General features: G+C 40.2%; 1 protein-coding gene across 1 annotated transcript in view; it reads left to right on the top strand.

Annotated features, from left to right (window-relative positions):
- Window positions 1-22167, top strand: part of CHD7 (chromodomain helicase DNA binding protein 7) — a 135695-nt gene that overhangs the window by 61594 nt on the left and 51934 nt on the right. Inside the window, exons 4-5 of the mRNA XM_072852433.1 lie at window positions 12519-12940; window positions 21244-21382. Coding sequence (XP_072708534.1) covers window positions 12519-12940; window positions 21244-21382 — 561 coding nt within the window. The remainder of the gene's footprint in view (window positions 1-12518; window positions 12941-21243; window positions 21383-22167) is intronic.

Raw genomic sequence — 22167 nt, 5'->3', positions numbered from 1 at the left:
AGGAGATCTTCTGTGATATAAGTAGCTGTTTAATTAATTTGTTTTTATTTGAGGTGTGGCCTGATAATTTATTTACTATACATTATCCAGTAAACCCAATCTTGAATATCAGTGAATCTCATGAAACAGACTGACTCTTCCTACAAATGCTGTCTCTCTTCATATCTTGGTAAAGAACTAATAGCTAAAGGAGCTTTTTAAATGGTAATTTTAATCATAACACAGAAAAACCTCAACAACCATTAATTCATTCATCTTCTAAACTCTCCTGCAGTGTGTATTCTCCATTTTACATATGAAGACAGGGAGTTGAAGATATATGAAGACAGAGGGACAGGGAGTTGCCTGAGGCCAGAGTGATAGACATGGCATTTAGGGCTGCTTAGTGTGTGTTATACTGGGCTGTATTGCCCTAATGCTGAAGCCAGTAGTTATCCAAGTAGGTACTGTCTTGCAGTCATGGTTGGGCATTTCTCAAGAAGATCACCTTTGCTGGAGATCCGTGTTAGACAGAAATGAGTATGTAATTTAAAAGCGGGGGGGGAACCCAAACAAAAAAACCCAAACCACAAAAACACCTTCTGGAAAAAAATAGAAACGCATCACAGTGAGTTGAGGCTGGTGGACAAAAGGACAGTAAATTATCTTGCGTGACGTTCACTGCTTTCATCACAGACCATCTCTCTGCAGTCTTTCCCTTTTCTGTACTTAAGGTTCCAAGGTAACATGAGTTGTCTTTTCAGGGTAATATCTTAGTCATTCAGATCTGATTTAATCTAGGAGTCTCATCCATCCTATATGCTGAATGAGGCAGTAATTCTGGAGGTAATTAGGGAGGAGTCAGCCTGTATGTTAGAGATATTAATGTAAAAAGTTAAGTACTAGGAAGTAGAATTTGCTTCATAAGTGACACTAACAACATTTATTCTTTGTTTTCAAGTATTTGAAATACTTAATAATTTAGACGTCCAGTTAGAAAAATATGTTTATAATTTATAATAGTTTTTCTTAGGGTTACAGTGAACTTTAAATAGTCTTTTCCCAAGACAACAGTGCGTGTTTACTACCTCACTTGCAGGGTGACTCATTTGGTCAATGTCTGGAGAAAGCGTTTGAGTTTCTTCTGGACAAGAACAGTTCAACATTGGATAAAAATGGGTTAGAAAAGTCATTCCAACTTATTAGGGACAGTTAATATAAATAAAAGTGGTAGTGGGCTTTTGGAGTTTCTTTTTCTCTTCTGATGTAGAACTTCTTTGTAACTAAGGAAATGGCATTTAGGACGTCAAAACAAAATGTTAACTTTTAGATCATTTTAAATTGTGAATCTCCTAGTACTAAGCATGCTCACCTGGACTGTGAGATTGAAACAGCAACAAGTAAAAACACTTTGAGATTTGGAGTAGACATAAACAGTAGAGACAGGATGATTGAGCTACTGTGGATATCATCTTATGATATCGGACAACATTTACCAATTATGGCTTTTTGGGAAAAGTTCTGAAATGAGACCCTCTTCATCATCAGAGCAAGTCAGCAAACTTAAAGATTAAAAGTCATAAAAATAATAAAAAAGTTGTTTTGGACTAGGTTTAACTTTCATTGCTTCTTGCATTGCTTTGGTGGTGCCTTATGTATTTTACAGTGTTAGAAGTCCATGGGATTGGAGAATTCTGTGTGTTTTTAAAAATTTGTAGCAGGAAAGTCCTGAATACAAGTTGTAGGTAAAAAAAAAAAGAGGGCACTAGCTCAAGTAACAAATCAAAAAGATTTCATCTTTTGATTGTGGATACAGTGCAACTTCACCTTGCAGAGGGGGGAGGTGGCAAGGTAAGAAAGAGAGTATTGTGTTACTTGTCTAGTGGTCTGTTGCAAGTCATCCAAATAAAATATTGATGAACTAAAAGTTTGCCACTCCAAACCAAAACCAAAGTGTAGTATCTGTGCTGGTAGTGTTTCTTCTAATCCTTTAAGCTCATTTTTCTTATGCTGGTACGCTCTATCTGCAAGGTATCCTGGTGAAATTGAAAAAATCTTGCTGCAAACAGTGGAAGGTTCCAGAATGTTTTATGATTTAATAAAAATACTTATGAATGGTATTGTGGAAGTATCGCGGGACTTCAGTGGGACCTCCTTTCTAGGTACAGGAGTAAAAACTCAGGGGCTCAAGTCCTTTTTCGCATCTGTTGAAATCTTAAACATCTGAGGCCATTGCCCTTTTCTTGAGCTATTAGAATGTGATATATATTTATACCTTTGGGGAAAACTTGCTCTTTTTTCATGAGGGCTTACAGATAGGAGAAGTGATAAAGTTCTTGGTAAAGGCTCTCTATGAACTGCATCCTCTTTTAATCAGCCTCCTAATCTGATACATGTTTGTCATTAAACTGTTGATTGATACATTTTTGATATGTGCAGGCTTCTTAAACATGCATGTTTAGCAAGTCTATAATCTGATGGGGTAGGACCTTTTAAAACAGAAATGCTGGGCTTTTGTTTTTTCTAGTTATATAAGGAAGGGGTTAGGAAAGTGGTAGAGAACATATCTTAGTCTTACTAATGTATTGGAACAAACACTGTATGCTAACAAATTGTAATTGTCTAAAAATACATTGTAAACCATTTTGCTGGTGGTTGCTGTATTTTCTATTTTTATGAATGTATGAAGTAAAGCCCTTCAGTTGGTGCCCTCATTCATTTCTATGAGAGAGAGGGCAGCTGAGGTCCCCAGCCTGCTTCCTGAGAGCTGGCTTTCCCCGGAGGTGGGCTAGACCCATTGCAGACCCTTGCATTAGAGTGCCCTCAAAAGAGGGGCGAGAGACTGCCCGGGACAGGAGTGTATGGCGAAGCAGAGCATGGCTTACCATGAGAAGGCCAAAAGAACTGGCTATGACTAGTGTCTTTCTAAAGCTTCCTGAGGCTGGTAGGGAGTGACTGGAAGATATCCAAGTGCATAAGAAAGGACATGATGGCGCATGGACACAAGTGTGGCACATAGTCGTGGACATGAATTGTATAAAGCTGAGTTTGAGGACTTTCTGGCACAGGCATGACGGGGGCGGGGGGGGGGAATACATATGCATGCAGTGGTGCCAGGTAAATAGATTGGGGCACACTTATATCCATGCTGCTCTCATCCGTGCTCATCTCTGCTCCTGTTGTACTTCCTTACAGTCTTTATTGCAGTTTGGTCCTTTTGATTCATTGTTAAAGTTGTAAAGCATTTTGTACTGGGGTAATAGGACTAGGGCTCACAGGATGTCCATCAAACAGGTGGTGTTTCTGAAGCTTGTATTTACTTGATCCTTAGGCGCTGCAGAGCAGGCAGAAGCAATAAAAATTTCCTGGCCTGCTAGTCTTTAGAGATTTTGCAAATCAAAAAAGAGGTGTACCACTTCTGAATTTACGCATACAACTTACATACTATTAAAAAACATAAAAATGTATGTTAGGTAAACATATAAGAGATATGTGTCTTATTACCTCACATCTTATATATTTACATATATAGCCTGTTAAATAAGCTTTGCTGTTAACTCTTTTGGGGGTTAGAAGGGATGGGGGAAAAAGTACTAGAATAGAAATGCTTTTGCTGTGGTGGTGTGTAATACTTTTGCTGTTGCTGCTGCTTGCGGCAGTGAAAGCACAGGCAGAACTTTTTTGGTTGTCTGCGGTCAGAAGAAGCAGCGTTTGCACCAAGTATGCTGGTCTTTGATTTTTCTTCTTAGTCATAAGCCTGATGCCATTTGCTCTGTGTTACTGTGATTTAGATTTGATAACGGTAGAGAAACATATTGATAGAAGTAGATAGGAGCTAATTATGGTTCCTCTTAAAATGGTTCCCTGAGTGACTTTAAGTCTTCTGCAGAAAACCAAAATTTTAGGGGACATTTATCACTTTAATTACTATGGGCAGGCAGTAGGCACTTAATACACCAAGTCAGTCAGGACTGTTTTGGTGGGTTTTCTTTTTCTGAGTAGGTGACAGGGTGTTAGGTGGAAATCATAGTTGGTACTAGAGCGTCATAACCTGTGGTGATGGCAACACAGTGTGATGTGGGAACAGGTTACCCTTCAGAGAGGATGGATCTCTACATATTTGATGTTTAGAAACCGAGTGGAGGGAATTCTGCTGGCGGAGGGAGGAGGCTGCATGTGCAGGGCAGTGCACTTACCATCTTCCTTCAGGACTTTGTATTTCAAAGCGTGGCTGTGAAACATGCCCAAGAGAGGGAGGATGTTCGCCTTTTACTATTCTGGAGGAACTGCTTCGCTTTCACAGTGGAGCTGAAGGGCTATGGGGAATGTGGAGGGAAGCCCAAAAGCGACAACTCAGCCTGTATATACGCTAAAATGTTAGGTTACTCTTTAGTAAGGTTTATGTATTTAATAATAGCAGTTTCAATATTATTGTTTTGGTTGAATATGTGGAGGTGTTTCCTCCCCTATTCCCCCTTTCCTGGAGAAGCTGAAGTATTGTACTACATCCTCTGGAAACCATTTCATCCTGACATGTTCTTACTTTACTGTGTGACTTCCCGATCTTGCCTGGAGATGTGCAGCCACCACCTTGTTTTAGAGGGGTTGGAAAAGACTGGTGGCAAACCTCCTGGATATTCTCTAATGCAAGGAATTCTTCTCTAGTAAACACTAGGTATCTTGATAACTGTGCTTGGGCGTGACTTCACAAACATAACTTCACAAGGAAAATATCCACATTTTTAAATACAGGTCCTACTTGTCAGAAGTAAGGTGTTAGGAAAAAGATGTTTATGGGCCATTTTACAGTAGGACTCTAGCTGGTCTGCCTGTCATTTTCCCACCTATGGTATAGACTGCATCGCATAAACTCTGCAACACTTCTGTGGTAAAACTCACATTGGCGTGTTTCTGGCATGTCTACTGCTTGATAATGAAGCGTACACAGAAGTGAGGTTTCCTTCGACCGTGTCTGTGCAGGGAAGGCAGGCTTGGGGTTGAGCACAGGTTGTCAATATGAGCAATATGGCTTTTGCCAGCAGAATTTGGTACCTAATTGCCCCACCCTTTCTATGTGTCTCTACAACTAGAGTTAGTAAAAACTTGCTGAAATTGTGAGTCTTCGACCAGTCTACATGGTGGTGATGGAGAGCGGAGAGTCAGGCTTGTGCTAGCTACTGGCGTGTAATATTTAGGACCTGCCCAGCTTGCATAAGGAGCAATCTTACACTGCTGTGTAAGTCAGTATATATTACGAAGTAATCTGTAGCAAAAAAAGTATTAATAAAATGTTTGTCTTTTGGACCGTTACATTAGCAGTTATATACAGTCAGTGTGGTAGTTATTGCAGTTTCTTACATGGAAGGCTAATCTGGAGCATACACGCTTCATTATCACAGGGGCGGCAGTTGTCTGATACTGTCTGATCAACACTGTTGTCAATTCTGATCAATGGTCAGCAACCAGAAGAGCTCTCTTATGCAGTAAGGTAGTTGCTTTTGAGCTGTGAACAAACCATCAGTGCTCATTGCACTGGCTGATATTCTATAGGTTTAGTAATATCTCTCACTTCTGTGAGCATGAAACAATGTTACTACATATGATTGCTACAAAATACGAGATGTTTACTTTTTGGATGCCCACATTAGTGTAATTCATGTTTTGTAATCTGTTTTACTCCACAGAGTACGTAACCAGGAAATAAATAATTCTAATACTGTAGTTGCGCTGATACTCAATTAAGGAACTCTGAATTTTGTATAACATGTTTTTATGCTTCCACACACAGTAACTGGGTGATAGTTTCAGCTCCCCCACATCAGCAATGAGTGTACTTTTGCAGTGGTGGCTGAGGGCATTAAGAAGGTTTTAATCACTTTCACTCCACTGTTAGGATGCTGCTGGCATCAAAGTAAGTTGTTCTGATTCACAGGTTTTCTGAAAACTTTGGATCACCTAGTTTTAACTTTTTAGTAGTTGCACCTGTTTTACAAGAATAATCTCCATTAGTAGTAACAGAGCAGGAAGACTTGCTTAAGAAATAAAATGGTACTGTAGCAGCACTTCACTAAAACATGAACTTTTTTCATGGAGAGTGATTTTTGATTGTCAAGTTATGTCTTGCTAAGAAGGTATTAATAGAACTTTCATTTTCCCTACATTTTCATCTGTGTTTTGTACAAGTATGGCAAGAGATTTAGTAAACTACAAAATTCCTGTGGAGTCTCTTTGCAAAATAGTCTTCTCTCATTCTCATCTGGTGTGATGCCTTTCCCTTTATTGCAGAAAAGATCAGTGACAAAACTTGTCGGTTTATAAATGCAAGTTGGCACTTTGGAAGTACAGTGGTTTTAGGGGAGTTTCTGAAGTACTGAGAATACCAGTTGTTTCTAAACAGCATCATATTGCCCAAAATATTTTAAGGTAATACTAAGTACTTTCATATAGTAAAGTAAAAAAAGACACCTACATCTTCAATTCAAGGCAGTAGTTGCACAGAAGAGGAAAGAGATCATAATTCACAATAAAGGAGGAGAAACTGATTGGTAAAACAGGTTTTGGAAAGAATTCTGGGTGTGAGCATAGTCTTGAGGATGTTTCTGGACTTTAGGTACTATAGGAAAAAGACTGTATGGCTGTACTGTTGTTGAATGTAGGTACTGGTATTTGGTTGCGATTTTGGAGGTGGTGTTGATTCCTGTTTACTCTGGAGTTTTTACTGATATGTGAGCTTTGCAGACTGACAATGTCCGAAAAGTATTTATGTTGGTCTAGAAGAGCTGAAGCGTGCTTCAGATCGAGGGAGCACCAAGACAGGCCCAATGCTGAAAGTGTTGATGAGACAAGTTGAGAATTGCAGGGGCAAAGCAATGTATAGAGATGTGATGGGAAACTTTCCAAATTATTTGTTTGGAGGATAGTCAAGATGAATAGTGTGTTCTAAATAATTCAGAGGGATGATGAATCCTTTCATTAACCTTTGAAAGGAAGAATCGTGGAGCAATTTCTACATGTGATGGCTTTTAACACCTTGGGGACTGTGCTATCAGGAAGGATACAAATTCAAAACGAGTGATCTCTGTGGCACTAGGTAGAGCTGCTTCCAGAAGCGATGCTGTAGTCAGTCTTCTCTTTTAAAAGAACTTTCTTTGGTCGCAGGTTGCTGTTTTAACTTTTCCAAAGTGAAGGTGATAATTTAACAGGACTGCAATTGCTGCAAATGAGAATATTCAGTAATGACTTATCTAACGTGAAATTATCAATTATATAGATATCATATTGGAGAGATTTGTGTTGTGGAACCAGTGGGAACTGACTAAGCACTTGCTCTACTGTTACACAACTTAGTTAATAAACCAAAGTTGAAGAAAATTTAAATAAAATGTGGTTACAGTAGACCTTTTTCAAAATAAGGAAAAGACCAAGGAGTCTGGAAATACCCATGAGGGAAATGAAAGTAGTCCTAGTAAAAAGGAGCTTTTTTTTGGTTGGTACTGATGTTTAAATTTCACAAAGTTAGCTGAGTCATGTTGCATACTTCGCTGCTCTTGCTTCATACTTCTTAAAGCTCAATATTGGCTCAAGTTGCTGCTCTGCTAGGGAACTGACGCTCAGCTACTTTCAGTGCTTAAGTACAGTTGATTGTGCTTCAATCCTTGTTCAAGCAACAGAAAGATTCTCCTCCTTAACTTCCCTCCCTGCCACTAACCCTCGCCGGATTAATCCTACATCCTGTCCATCTTGCTACTTTACATAACAGGCCTGGTTTGGGACATTTATCTGTGCTTTGGGCTGCGGAGAATGAGCTTAGCTCTAAATGTGTAAGCAGCTGTGAAATGCAGGCAGCTTCATTTTTGATTTGTCAAATCTTGGTGATACATGTTTGGAAGTGTAAAAATAAGTTTGAATTCCAGAAAAGCGAGATTTTTGCACTCCAGAAACAATTTCTCAAATAGTGTTTTCATTTATTATTTGCTTGGATATTGTTGGCTTTTACTGATAATGCAAAAGCATATTACCATCCTGGGTAACCTGTTGAGCTGCAAATTATTTTAACTTCTCAGAGTTCCTGAAGAATCTCAGTTTTGCTCTAATAAGCTGCGATCTTCAGGAGTGTCCTGCATTGTGATATTGCATGTTAATAGCATTGATTAACTGTCAAGCAGTGGGAATTGATGAGAAAATGTGCATTGTAAAATTAAATGGTATTACTGAAGACTGTACCATGCTGCTCGTTAGGGAGGTGACTAGCCCCAGTAGTTGGTGGTAGGAGTATTAATGTGAGCTCCAGGTTTTTTCGCGTGATTAAAACAGGCCATCTGTTCTTTGTTAAATGTTTACAAAAACAGCTTTTCTCTAAAAGATTTAAAGAGATGTGGGTCTAGTAAACACACCAATGTTTTTGAGCACCTTTTTCACCTTATTTCAAATAATACAAAAAAAAATTATGCTGCAATATCAAATAGGATTAATACCTATTTGCGTTTAATCTTCACTGGTTTCCTTCCTGTGGAAGATTAAATTCTGTACCAACATACTAAATTATGGCTTTGTTATTACTAAAAGCAGCAGGAGAAGTGATTTTTCTGAAGTATGCAGATAAATTTTTCAATCTTTTGGTAAAAACTTGTAATATACATATTTTTTTAATTTTGTAAATGGAAAATGGGGTTCTTTCATTAGAAATTGTGACCCTGTAACTAGAGTTAATCCTTTATAGATTTAAAGAAGTAGAACTATTCGAAATAATTCCCTGTGGTAGGCTTAAACTAATATTTACTAGTGAAAGCCTGTTCTTGCTTTTCTCTGTTCTTAAGAAAGAGCAGACCACTGGTTTAGGGTAAGAAAATACATCTTTCGAGCTGCTTCTGATCTCCTCTTTTCACTAGATGTGTGCTGCTCCTACACAGCTTCACACTAGGGAGCAATGTGGGGTTGTCAGTTAGGGATAAACCGTTTTAGCATATTGCAAAAGTGTAGGCACAGACTTCCTAGAAAATAAAGTTAATCACACCCATTTCTTTGAAAGAGTGCTGCAATTTAAAATATCATGTATAAGTGAATTACAAAATGTGCCAAATTGCGAAGGGAGTGGCATGTGGCAAAAGTAATGTATTTTCAAGTAATAGGAAATACTACCAAAGCTAATTAGGGCAGAGTTGGCTTTTAGTAGCTTAATGTTTTGGGGATTGTGAATGATATGAAACAAAACCATAATATTTTAATTTGTATGCTTGGTAATGCACATAACTTGGTACTGTAAATAAAAGGCAGTAAGTTTCTTTTTTTATATTTGTTTCATGCATAATGCTTAAGTCTAATGTATAGTCTAAGTTGGTTTAGAGCCTGAAAATGACTCTTGTGGATAAGCTTTTTGAGGTAGTAAGAATCTGAATTTTCATAGGATGCCATCTTCCAGAATGAGTTACTGAGTACTACATTGTGGAAACAATCACTGCCATTCTCAGTACTTTACCTTCTGGACAGACCTTACATTAAAATTACAAATGTCAAATCATGAAGGGCTGACACTGCTGTTGTGGAGACTTGGAAAGCTGTCTGCCTTACCTTCAGATTTGCTTATGACTGTGCTGAAAGTTTTTCAGATTTCTGAAACAAACAAGCAAACAAACAAAAAAAACCAACCCAGAAGTCTTAGAAAGGAGACAAGAATTAATTTTTTGAATTAGATTAAAAAGGTAATGAGAATACTCAAGCATGTATAAAACTTCATATTGATTTCAGTGACACGGTTGTATAGCTAATGAAGGTGCAACCTTGAAAATTTTATAGAACTATGTGGCATTACTGAATTCCTGGTGTTTTTTAATATTTGTTGGCTTGGCTGTTTCACATGCTTAAGAGGAAGAAAAATAAACTAAACTACCAATTCTGATTTGTTCTAGAAAGTTGTGCATTATATATATAAGCTTTTAGATAGTTGTAAAAGCCTCTCTTAATATAGCAAACAAATACCGTAGTGCCAAACACAAGGTACTTGCTCAGTGCAAATTTTACAAATAACAGAAAGAAAAACTTAATTTCTTTTATGTTAGACACAGCAAGCAAACAGTATTTAGAAACAGGACTGAGTATTGGGTGGACAGCTTGGCGAAGACGTTGATGAAACTTGCACTTGAGGTCTCTGAAAAACGTAGATGCACGAGATATGAAATGGCAGATAATACAGAAATATATTTACTACCTTGGGAAAATGTAGGTTAAAAGTACTGCTCTGGAAACCTATGGATAAGAAGTACTTACAGATGATCTGTGTGATATTCCTGTCTTTTCCTACCTAAAAATAAGTGTTAGTACAAGTACATAATGGTCTGAGGTACAGAGAAGACAGTTCTGTGCTGTGTCACAGAACAAATCTGAGGAGACATTCAATTCAGTCAACCAAATTCAAAACCAATTAGAAGATTTTAAAATATCTCTATTTTATGTAATGTATAATTGGACTGCAGAACTCATTGGCACCACTGACTTCCTGGAATCAGGGTTTTCTATACAGATATCCAGTCTTTGTGAACTTTCCAGCATGACCATATGTAAGTGTTATGGTGACTACAGATTTCTAGAAGAGGTGTTGGTTCATACTTCAGGATGCCTAACATGAGATTGCTTTGAAATGGGGCTGATTGATGTGGTGCTAATGCAATGGGTGCATCAGGTTGGCATTAGAGCTGAGTTTGCACTGCAACTAAGACCCTGTTGCACTAAAAAGTATCTTAATACGCAGGTGGATGACAGAAACATGCAGCAGTCATCCTGGAAGTTCTTGGTTAAGCCAAGTAGACGCAGATCTTCAGTCCGGCACTCAGGCCTTCCCTCTTGTCCTGGTGTCCCTTCCATAAAGAACTGTAATGTCTAGCTCGTACTGTTCAAACTTCTTCCAAACAGCAATAAAGAGTTGTCTTCACTTCTTGACAGCCTTGCCCCTTCTGCTGCTTGGGTAGCTTCTGAGTATGTGAGTGTATTTAGGGCACAGCATTTTTTTTGCTACTGTGAAGAAATGCTGAAAATAGTTAGGACTGCGCTGATTCAGTTTGTTTACATTCAGAAAACTATATTAATATATTTGGAAAAATAGACATGCATTCACTTTCTCATGTAATGATGCTAAGAATTTTGTTTCCTAAATCTTACAATGCATTGATTTTTTTAGATCCAGGTGGCTAAAGTGTATGTCTGTGTACACCCATCAGTTCTCTTTATGCTCAGGGACTGGGTTTGTAGTCATTCGTTTGCATGCTTGCCACTCCTAAGTAAGTGCAGTTTGAATAAAAAGTAGATAAAAGGAAATGCAAATAACATTACAGACAGTTACACAGGCACTGCTATTCCTGGAAGTAAAGTTCTGATTTGCTATAAACCTTTCTTCTCCCCAGTTCAGTGGATCAAAAATCTTAAATGGCTAGACTTCATGACCACGGCTAATGGGGAACTCTTCTACCTAGAATCATCCCAACTTAATTTTTAGGGAAAAGGAGGAGAAACAGAGAGAGAAAGAGGGTGAGAAAATGGTCTGACCATATATGCAGTTGCAAGAAAGGCATCAGTATGGTGTCATGCTATTACTTTTCTTTTTGAAAAGCACTGTCGTCCTGCATTTATAACCATGGCCGGCAGTGAGGAGAAGCAGGTTAGAGCTTTGATATGCTGCAAAGTCATGGTAGAGCTCAGACATTTTTTCATGCAGACTCATGGATCTTTGTGTACAACAGAACCATTAAGAGGAAAAGAGTTGCAAATACATCCAATATGTTTAGTCCAGGCACTTGATGTTTGTGTAATTATACATAGGTTTTCATGTACTTCGTAAGTCTGGTGTAAGCCTGATACACTACACAGACTTTGAAATAGGATGTGTTTGCAAGCTTACAAACACTTCAAGGTAGTTCTCCGTCCAGTCTGTAGCAGGAGCGCATCTGTTTCAATTACAAGTAGGGAGCTGTGGATCTTTGACATAAAATGTAACATTATATTACATTTTAAAGTGGCTTAATCCTTCACGTGCTGATCAAAATACCTCCTGTCAGAGCTGAACCAATGTAAATTGCCTTGATTTATTTTTTTTATAAATACAGCCTGTGAATATACTTTATTTTCCTTTGCATGTCTAGAAACAAACTTTAACAATTTTTTTCCTGGAGGACAAAATTTCAGTGCAACTGAATAATTTGTAACAAGTTACTTGTTCTACTAACAACTGTTTTGAAATTTCTGAAATAACAATTGCTTTCCTTTTGCATCTAAATGTTGAAGACTGTAAATATTTTGTATACTTACACTTTCTATACCAGCTTTAGAATAATTTTACCCTTGCTATATGAAGAATTTCTGGTCATTTTGCTACTGTTTTAAGTGCAGAAAGCTTTGATTTTTACTGTTTTACCGTACAGTGTTTCAGATATGCTACTACGTTAATCTTCTGTTTGGTATTTTCTCCCTCTGTAACTTCTTGCTCCAAAAGAGCAAAGTTTTAGAAATCAAAGTTGCAAATCTACAATTTTATTTCTATTTGTCTCTCTCAGCATTCTCCGTCGGAAACCTTTTTAGAGAAACCAGTGCCGGATATGACTCAGGTTAGTGGACCGAATACCCAGCTAGTGAAAAGTGATGATTATCTGCCATCAATTGAGCCGCAGCCACAGCAAAAGAAAAAGAAAAAGAAAAACAATCACATTGCTGCAGAAGGTCCCAGTAAAGGTTTTGGTAAGGAAGACTTTCCTGGGGGACTTGACAGCCAGAATCTAAGCAGAAACTCAGTGGATTGCTCCCAAGAAGAGAAGAAGAAAAAGAAAAAGCCCAAGGCAAAAAAAGAACCGAAGGATCCTAAAGAACCCAAGGAAAAGAAGGAACCCAAGACCCCCAAAGTCCCTAAGACCCCTAAAGAGCCAAAGGAAAAGAAAGCAAAAAATACCACGCCAAAACCCAAGACCAGCAAAAAGGCTAGGTAAGTCAGGAAACTTCTATACGCGATCAGAGAAAAACAGTGTGTTTGTGTGATTTCTAGAGCATCTGTGCTAAATGGCGTGGGTGGAGAGGAAATCTTGTTTTGTCGTTTGCCTTCTACCATCTACAACATCATGTTTTTGAGGAACTTGGGCACATTTCTCTTGTTTGGCTTTCCTGTTTATGGCTTCACAGTTATTTTAAACGAGCTGGAAAGGCAGAAGGTTAATTTTTATTTTCAAGGCATAAAAATTTCTGGATATGTTAGATTTCAAAACTAATTCTTTCTCTTCTAATGCTTATCTGTCCTCATGTGTGGTTTGTGTATCAAGAAATTAAATTGCTTCAACGTTAATGCAGGTTTGACCAAATCCAGAGATGAAGGCTTAGAGGAAAAAGGTTTGATGACATTTTTCTCTAAATAAAGAAGTAAGTTAGGTATTTAGCGTTGTTACAAGTTGTACAACCCTTACAGACACTACTTTGTACTGACACAACCCACGGGCTATAAGCTCTGTTGTTAAAAAGGCATTTTTATATGGATATTGGTGTGTCCTCACTGTAGGGATTATATTCATTTTGCTGTTTCATGTAAAGACAGTTTTCCTAGCAGAAAATCTTTGTGGATAGACCAGATGCTTCAACCCTGTTTCTTAACTGTTTTCACTCAGCATTGTGTCCCTTTATCAGGATAGGCTTAAAATGCTACAGAGTAGTATAAGAAAGAACAAACTGCCGTTACACATGAGTAAATACGTCATAGATAATAACACAGATTCTTTCCTTACTCCTCGACTCCCTAAACACCGTGGTTATAAATGCCTACTTGAAAGAAAACTGAGAGGAAAAAGACATTAAAGCCCAATTTTTTTTTCATTTGTACCTAGAATTTCTCACAACTGTTCTGGATTTGTTCCAAACATCTGAATCTATTTTTCAAGATGTGGCTAGCGTTATAAAATATAACTTCCAGATGGAAGCACAGCCAGACTTGGTTAATCCAAATCAGTTTGCAAAATCCATTTGTATTAGGGTTTAAAAATTGCAGTTAATTATCAGCTTTGCATATATTCTACAAGACTGACTATCGGTTAGGTTTGATACAGCTCTATCGCTAAATGAGGCATGGACAATAAGATGCTACTTCTTCCTTTAGCAAGAAAGAGAAGATTCTCTATTAGCAGAGATGATGTTTCCTGAAGAATTCATAAACACTGGCTTGTAAAATCAAATGTTGTCCTGAACAGGTTATATTAACTGTTCAGTAAATTACGGTTGATCAGCCTGTCCCTGTTGCAGAAGTTACTTCGGCTGTGTTCCAGACTGTCCTGAGGATGAGGTTTACATACATAGATAGCAATTCACAGCTGAGACAAACTCCTAAGTTATGTATCTCCCAGTATGTGTTTTTGAAACCAAAATACTGTATCAGCTAAAACAACCTTTTTGTTCCATTTCCCTATACTCATAGGTTTAAAGGCTGACCAGGCCATATTGCATGGTATTGAGCATCTCCCTGCAATTTTTGCCTCCAAGAAGTGAAAAAGCTTTTACTGCAGGACTTCTCAATTAGTGTGGTTTTACAAGATCTTGACTACAATGAAGCATTGCTTAATAAGCAATGGTTAGAAGGAGTCTGCCTCAAAAACACGTATGAGTTCCCATGGTTGTACTGGACATCAGACCTCAGAGCTGGTCTGTCCCATCTACTCAATCCTAATATCTCTTTGCGCGTCTTCTCTAAATGTTAGGACGTGCCACGCAGATTAGAGGAGTCGTGTTTCCTTTGAAGGAACAAATCACTGCTTTCTTAGTTGTATTTGTAGGAGACTCTATCTTCTTTCCCATGCAATGACTCTTGTCCCTGGGTGGCTAGATGACTTACGGTATTCTAGTAAGTACTAAGCCCTGTTGTTTTACCCGTGAGACAAACGTGTTTGGAGCAGCATTAAGAGCATTTGCTGTTCCTTATGCTTACTCAGGGGTGTGGAGAAGGTCCTACTTTTCCCGTAATGGGGTTGTGTCTCTGTTACTAAATGCTCTCTTGAAAACAAAGTTCTTCTCATTTTGTGGTCTTGTCAGCTTCAGTATCAAACTTCTTTGAAGAACTCTGAGGCTGTGTTGGGATGCTGTGCTGCCAAAGAATTTTAAATCGGTGAAAGAAATTTGCTTACTTTGGCAATATCACAGACTGGAGAACCTATCCAGTGACAGATCATTGAAACAAGTTTTTAAATAAATCAACAGTCCAAACGTTTAATCATCTGAACCACAGTATTTCAGCAGCACTAACTCTGGAAAGGAAATATTACAGTAGCTGAGATGAGTGAGATTAATGCAAGTTAATATAGATTATGGATGATTATGTAGAAGTAAAATATTTTGATAAAGTCAGTATCTGGCATGTGTTTACTCCTGCTGCTTATATTGCTCAGTATTTTGCTTCTAAGCACTGAAAGGAGTAGTGTGATTTTTAGATTTCTAAATGCTGTGCAAAACTAATGGTTTCCATTCCTGAATAAGCTGATCAGTTTTAATAGAAGAGTTTTGCACTCATGTAAAATTCAGGTAGATAAAGTCAGACATAGGAAATGTATTTATTGAAGAGCAACAGATTTTTTGGATAGAGCATAACAAGTGCTTGATAGTTAATTTTGACACAGTCTGTATTAGAGTATACACACAGATAAAAAAATCTGGTATTTAAGTATCTTAACCATTTTATAATTTATTATAGCTCATAATTTAACCCTGTTATTTCAGTTCCTATTTTGACTAACAGTATAACCCTTTTATTAAACAAACAACAACAACAAAACAGAAACTTTATCCTTTGCATCTCTTCCATCTTTGGTGTAAGTTGTGACAAAATGAGCAGCCTGCCTCACTGAAATGCACCTTCATGTGTGGGACATCAGTCAGATTGGAGAATGGAACAAGCTGATTAATTTCATGCTTGTTTGAATTGTGTGTCCCATGGCATCTTAAAAAGAAAGAAAACACCCAAATAGGCTGCTAGTATGTTATACTGCATACTTGGTGATTTTGAAAGAAAGATCACACGTTAATATTGTACTATTACCCTTGTAAGGGATATTAGCCCAATTCTGCCAGTACAGAAAGACAAATACAGTGGTGGCTGGGAAAAAACATATGCACAACAAATTTATTGTGGACCAAACTAGTCAGGTTTGAAAGCACAATGTAGGTATACCTAGGATCACAAATGAAGAGTTTTCATTAAATTGTGCGGGTGCTGAGTATTATGTGGGCTCTTACTGTTATGGAGCCAGCTTCAGGCACATGCAAAGTAGGCAGATTTTTCCAAAAGTAGATGGACAGGGAAAGGCAAGTAGTCCTACTGAATTGCAAAGTCATGGCTCAGATGTCTGCTCCTCCTGTGCCTGTCCCTGGAGGAGATGGGGACCACCTGTTTGAGAAGATCACACTGCAGCACAGCTGATATCTCTCCCGCTGCTTCCCATGAAACCCTAGAGAGTGGCCACTGATTATGGTGGGAGAAGCAGTAACTATTTGTGAGGGTCAAATGGCAGCTCTTTGCAGGAGCTCGTCCCTCCTCCCATCTCCTCAAAGCAGTGTGCTGTGCTTTGCAGGGCTGCTCTTATCTGCTTCCTCCCCTCCCTGTGGCAAGGGAAACTCTTCTTCGTCCTTCCCACATGTACAGCAGCAGCCTGGGATGCAGGGTAGGGCGAGTGGGTTGCTGCTCGCAAGGGGAGTGCTAAGCATGAGCATAATTACCTCTTTTAGAGGGAGGTGGAGACAGCTTTTTTGGCACACAGATTCGCTGTTTGTTGTATCGGAAAGGGGATGGCTCCTGGCCGCGGAAGCGGGAAGAGGCTGCTGCACGGGGGAGCAGTGCGGACAGCAGGACGCAGTACCCTGGGGAGCTGGAGGACAGGAAGAGAGGTCCCGAGGTAGTGGTGGTAGTTTCCACTCCCAAGCTGGGATCATCCTGAGCAAGGCAGGAAGGGGGGGTGCCTGTGGGAGAGAACAGGAAATCGTGCGAGATTTCCATGCACGCGTCCACCGAGGCTGTTGCTCTTCACACCTGTCCTCGTCTCCCTTCTGAACCAGCCCAGCTGCCAGATACTTACCTTTGGCTTCGCCATTACCAAAGTGTACCTTTTAGTAATTTGGCTGAGTTTTCAGGCTGGAAAAAAACTTGTCCTATTGTTTTTCCTACTTCTGTGACATATAAAAACTGATGTAAAAAAAAAACAAAACTGTTTTGATTACACTAGGAGCTTTAAAAGATAATTGTTTTCCTTGGGTAAGGCAGTACAGAAAGTCTGACAGCTCTAACATTTTGAGAGGGTAGTATTTTTTTTTTTATGGTTTTGATGCTCCACAGTGGATGTGTAACTTTTTTTTTTTTTTAAGCCAGGTTCCGATCATTAATTTGTCACAGGACAGTGTTCCCAAACAGTAAAATAGGGATCAGTAGCCTGTTTGACTTCTTTAAAATGTTTAAATTACAGAAAAAGGCACCATCCAAATCCTGATAACCATCATAAATTACACTAATAAACAGATCTGTCAGTTACCCAGATCAGATGAAGTAGTTGCACAACATAAACATACAGGCTGATTACCTCCCCTCTTAATCCTGCAAAGCATGCCATGCTTTTTGGAGTATTTTTGAGTCAGATGGTTTGGCCCTGGTAAGTTCTTGGAGTTTGACCTAGCTCTGTAGGTGGCTGCTTGACTAACTGACACAAAGCACTTTGTCAAAGTTTGGATACTTGTTCTCAAATTGTAATTCAGGCTTTCTTTTCAGTTATCCTACTTACTGTTTTCCTCTTCAGCCCCTGTTTTCCTTCACGTTGTTCGCTTGTCTGACCTTCTGCAGGTTGTCCTCTTACTGATCCCCTTTGGTCAGTATGCTATGCAGTCCTTGGGGATGAGAGGATGAAAACAGAAAGTGGTATTGGACAGCTAGGTTGTAAGACATCTAATTTGACATGTCTGTGTTTGTATCACTTGAATAGAAGGACTAGTTTTAATTGACGCTTTTAAAATATTTTAGTGTTTTGTGTGTGGCAAATACTACTTCAGTTTCTCCCAGATTTCTAGTTCTTGTTTTGGGACTGGACACTATCTTGTCTCTAGTGGGACTTGGCTAAATTTTGTATTCATGCATGTGTAAAAACAAATATGAGAGATAGTTGCCTAAATGCATGTATTACAGTTTGCCTTCCTTGTTGCCAAATTTGGAAAGTACTATCGGATGTGCATCCAGAGTTAAGCATTGACACATAGACCTAATGGTAATGGCAAAGTGTCTAAGAACAGGTTTTTACCTGCCTGTACTTACATGTGGAAAGGTAATTCTGGACCAGGCTAACACCATTCCTGAATGGCATGAGTATGATCTGCTGGAAAGTGGAAAGGCTGAGTCAAAAGTGGGTACATTTAATTGTCAGGATCAAATCACAGTGGCTCTGTGGGAAGAGGGAGAGGAACAACAGTTGCTGACAGTTCAAGGAAGCTGATGCTCCCACTGGCCAGGTGAACCTCCTGGGTGCGTGATGCACTGGGAAGCAAAGCCTCGCCTCACTCAAGGGAACGGTGCTGTTCTTCTGTGGTTTGTTCTTCACCTTCCTTTCTTTTCTTGAAAGAAACTGTAGCTGTGCATTTAAAAAGAGCAATTCTTCTGCTGAATTTAGAACTTAAAATTCCCGGTGGAGCTGCACACGGGCTTTGTTCTCCCCAAGTTGGTGGCTCTTTCATGTGTCTTTTTTTAACTGGCCTGGCAAGGGGGGAGATGTGAAACTGTGTCTGAATTGCTTCATCTGCCTCTCCGTTACCGAGAGTGACTCAGTACACCAAGGCACGGCTCGGGGGTATATATAGGTCATGAAATACTCGTAGCTCGGAGTCCCTGCCGCTGCGAGCGGGGAAAGGTCTGAGAGAGGCGAGAAAGAAACCTTTGTCGGGGTGGACCTGCCGCCAGCGCTGGAGTCGCTGGCGGGGTCTTTGTCTGGGCCTCGCCGGGAGCGCGGTGGCGGTGGGTGCGCCCGGGGCAGGCCGGCCCTCGTTAGCGCTTCCCGGCCTTTCAGCAAATTGATATTTTATCAAACCTAGGCCACGCTATTCTTCCCGACTTTAAGCCTGTTATTCATAGGCGGCGGTGCACCCGGGGCACGGTAACGACTACTAAACTTAATTGCGTGCCTTGCTCTGATTTACGGGGGTCAGGGGCGAAAAGCGCCAGCCTGTCAGCTCGCTTCACCTGGCGGCCGTCCAGCTCCCCTGACAGGCTTACCTTTGATTTAGACAAATTCGAGAAATATGTAAACTTTGGTTTGGTGGTGGGGTTTGGTTTTTTTTTTTTTTTTTTTTTTTGGAAGCGGTTTCGCGGTGGTTTGATAAAAGGCGGGGGGTGTGAGGGGGGGAGCGGGGGGGGGGCACAGGACGCGGCCGCGCAGGTGCCGGGAGCGCCCGGGCGCTGATTGAGGGAAGCAGATGGCTGCAGTCGGTGGCCGCCAGCCAGCGGAGCAGGTGCTGGTCACGTGGTCCGCGGGTTGCCGGGGCGACGCGAGCGCTCTCGGCGCGCGGATGAAAGGCAAGGGGCCCCGCTTCAGCTGCGGCTTTGTGCCATTGGTGGCAGCTAGAGCGGAAACAAACGCTGGAAGGGGAGCCGCGGCCCGCGCGCGGCCTGCGCGCCCGGGGGAGGCCGGCCGGAGGGCGGGCGGGCGGGCTGCGCGCTCCCCTTCTCCGCCGCCGCCGTTCTGAAGGGCTTGGCTTACGGCCGGGCTCTTTCCAGGGTGTCAAAACCCCCCCACCCCCCTTTCTTTTTTTGTTTTAAATTCTCACAGTTTGAGGTGGGTTTTTGAGAGGAAAGCTGCGTCCTGCCCCGTAATTTCACGATGATGCAAATTCATTTCCAAAACTCCCGGCCTTTTCACTAGTCTATTTTATTTTAAGTCGACATTAGTTTAAACACAGGCTGCAAAAGAGGATAATCCACAACTGAGTTGTCCCAGTCCCCAAGTGACATGTAACCGTATTTGGGAGTTTTAAATTACAGCTCCGAAATACACCTTCAGTGGGCCAGCATGCTGATCACAATGAACAACCTTAAAGCTGATGTTTGTTAGAGAAATTACAAGGCTGGCGATTACAAAGGAAAAACATACCCCAGGCAGCATCCCGGGTATGAAATTAAAACTTTGAGGGTGCAGAAGCCGTATAAAAGTGCCTGCCATACTGTTTGGCAACCTGTGCTCACTGTTTGTTGGGTAACTCTGCTGGGTAACCAGTGCGCAACTCTGCTCTGCTCTTAAATGTCTCGGCAACTTCCACAACCAGCTTGTCAAATCAGTAACAGGCCTGGGGAGGTTGACCACAGAGGGGAAAAAAGACTAGTGAAAACCCACACGAGACTCAAAGGCTAAATGAGCTTAAAATTACTAAAATTTGCCATTGATTCTTCTTCGTTCCCATTTAAACATTTCACCTCCACAATGCTGAAGATTGTCTCTGTGCGCGACTTGGTGACGATGTTATTTAAAGCTGGATTTTGATATGTGCATCCTCACCCATTTGCACGCCTGTGAGAGCAGTTGGAGAGATGGGGTCCCAGCTCCTCAGGTGGCAAACGTTTTCATGGGGGAGGAGGGGGAGAAACAATCCCCAAAACCTTTCTCCTGCCATCAGTGGATATAGCTTTCTAGTATCATGCAGATGCTGAGATACCAGCTGGGTGGTTCCCCCCCCCCTCCCCAAGCTGCGGTTGCATGCGTTGAGGCTGTACAGGTGCCCTCAGAACTGCCACAAAAGTGCCTTTTCTGCTTGGAAATAGCAGGGATGGTAGAAGAAACCAAAGAATTTTCTCATTCAGTCATTTGTTTTGGTAACACTTCCTCTAGTTCTGCTCACCTGGCCCGCACAGTTAATATAAAGACAAGTGCATGCATAATCCTGTTTCTCTTCACGTGTGTCAGGTTGCCCAAACACTGCTTTCAGAAAGTGCAGGTTTTGAAGAGAGCAGCTCTTCCTTTCCAGTCTCATTTTTAGTTTCTTGTTGAAGACCTATTTAGTGCTGCTGTCTAAGATCTTGAGGGAAATAAGTGAGGTGTCCGTTGTTAAGGAATGGGAAGTGTATAGCAATGGCCCATGCATCATTGATTTTATAGTTATGTTTGAATACTTATATAAGAAGTAAGGCAGTTGAAAATAATGAAGTCACTGAAAATAAACGTCTCACAGATTAGCTATTTTGTTAAGCACTTTTTGCTTACATTTTTGTATAAATATTGATTTTAAATATCTCTGTTTCAGTAACAAGAAACCAGATTCAGAAACTAGTGCTGCAAAGAAGAAGGTTAACAAGGGAAAGGAAGGTTCTGAAAACTCAGATTTGGAAAAAACTCCACCACCATCACCTCATCCTGAAGATGAAGATGACCCAGGGGTTCAGGTAATGCTGTCTTTCAAGTTCAATGTAGCCTTTGACAATTTAGATGCGTAAAACGGTAGTTCTCACAGTCTTTGTTACAGTGATACAGGTATTCAGGTATTTTCTGTGTGGTTTAGAATGGCATACTAAGAAGGTGAGAACTGGAAGTCACCGTAGTGAATATTTTACTAAAACAAGTATTTCTCGTCATAATTTTGCTTTACGGTCTTGTTACCTGCAGATATGTGTATGGTGCTGCTGAGTTTTCACGTGTTCTCTTCTATCACTGTTGCAATTATGGTGCTGAATTTTCTGCTTTGTAGACTTAATGTACCATTATGAGGTCTTGCTTATAAGCCTCATGTTTCTTCTTGCATTGGCTTTGCAAACCTTCTGAAATCAAGAATAAGACATGACAAAGCAGGATGTCAGAAATGTACATGTCAGGGACTTGTAACTACCCTGCTTTAATGGATGAAGGGCCTTTTTGCAGGACTGCCAGTCATTGGTTAACATCAATAATTTCTCTTGACCACTGTGCACCTATCACTTTCTTTCTAAACTTTATTTCATGTAAAGAAAATCTGGAAATGGAAATAGCATATATGACAACTTTTGTGTGCTCTGTCATTAGCTGTGTGAAGAAGCGGTCAGCTCCTGGCTTGTTGCTTCTGGCAGTGGTCAGAGTGGGCATTAAAAATAAGAATTCCCTCATGAAGGGGTAGAGGCAAATTGTGATGGGGAAAGTGTGAGACTCCTAAATAGTCATGCTAGTATTACTGAAATCCATTGCATTTGTTGCACAT

This window comes from Ciconia boyciana, chromosome 2, assembly GCF_034638445.1.
Source record: "Ciconia boyciana chromosome 2, ASM3463844v1, whole genome shotgun sequence".
Taxonomy (NCBI): Eukaryota; Metazoa; Chordata; class Aves; order Ciconiiformes; family Ciconiidae; genus Ciconia; species Ciconia boyciana.
Note: the sequence above shows the minus strand (reverse complement) of the source record. Positions and strands in the feature narration are given on the sequence as shown.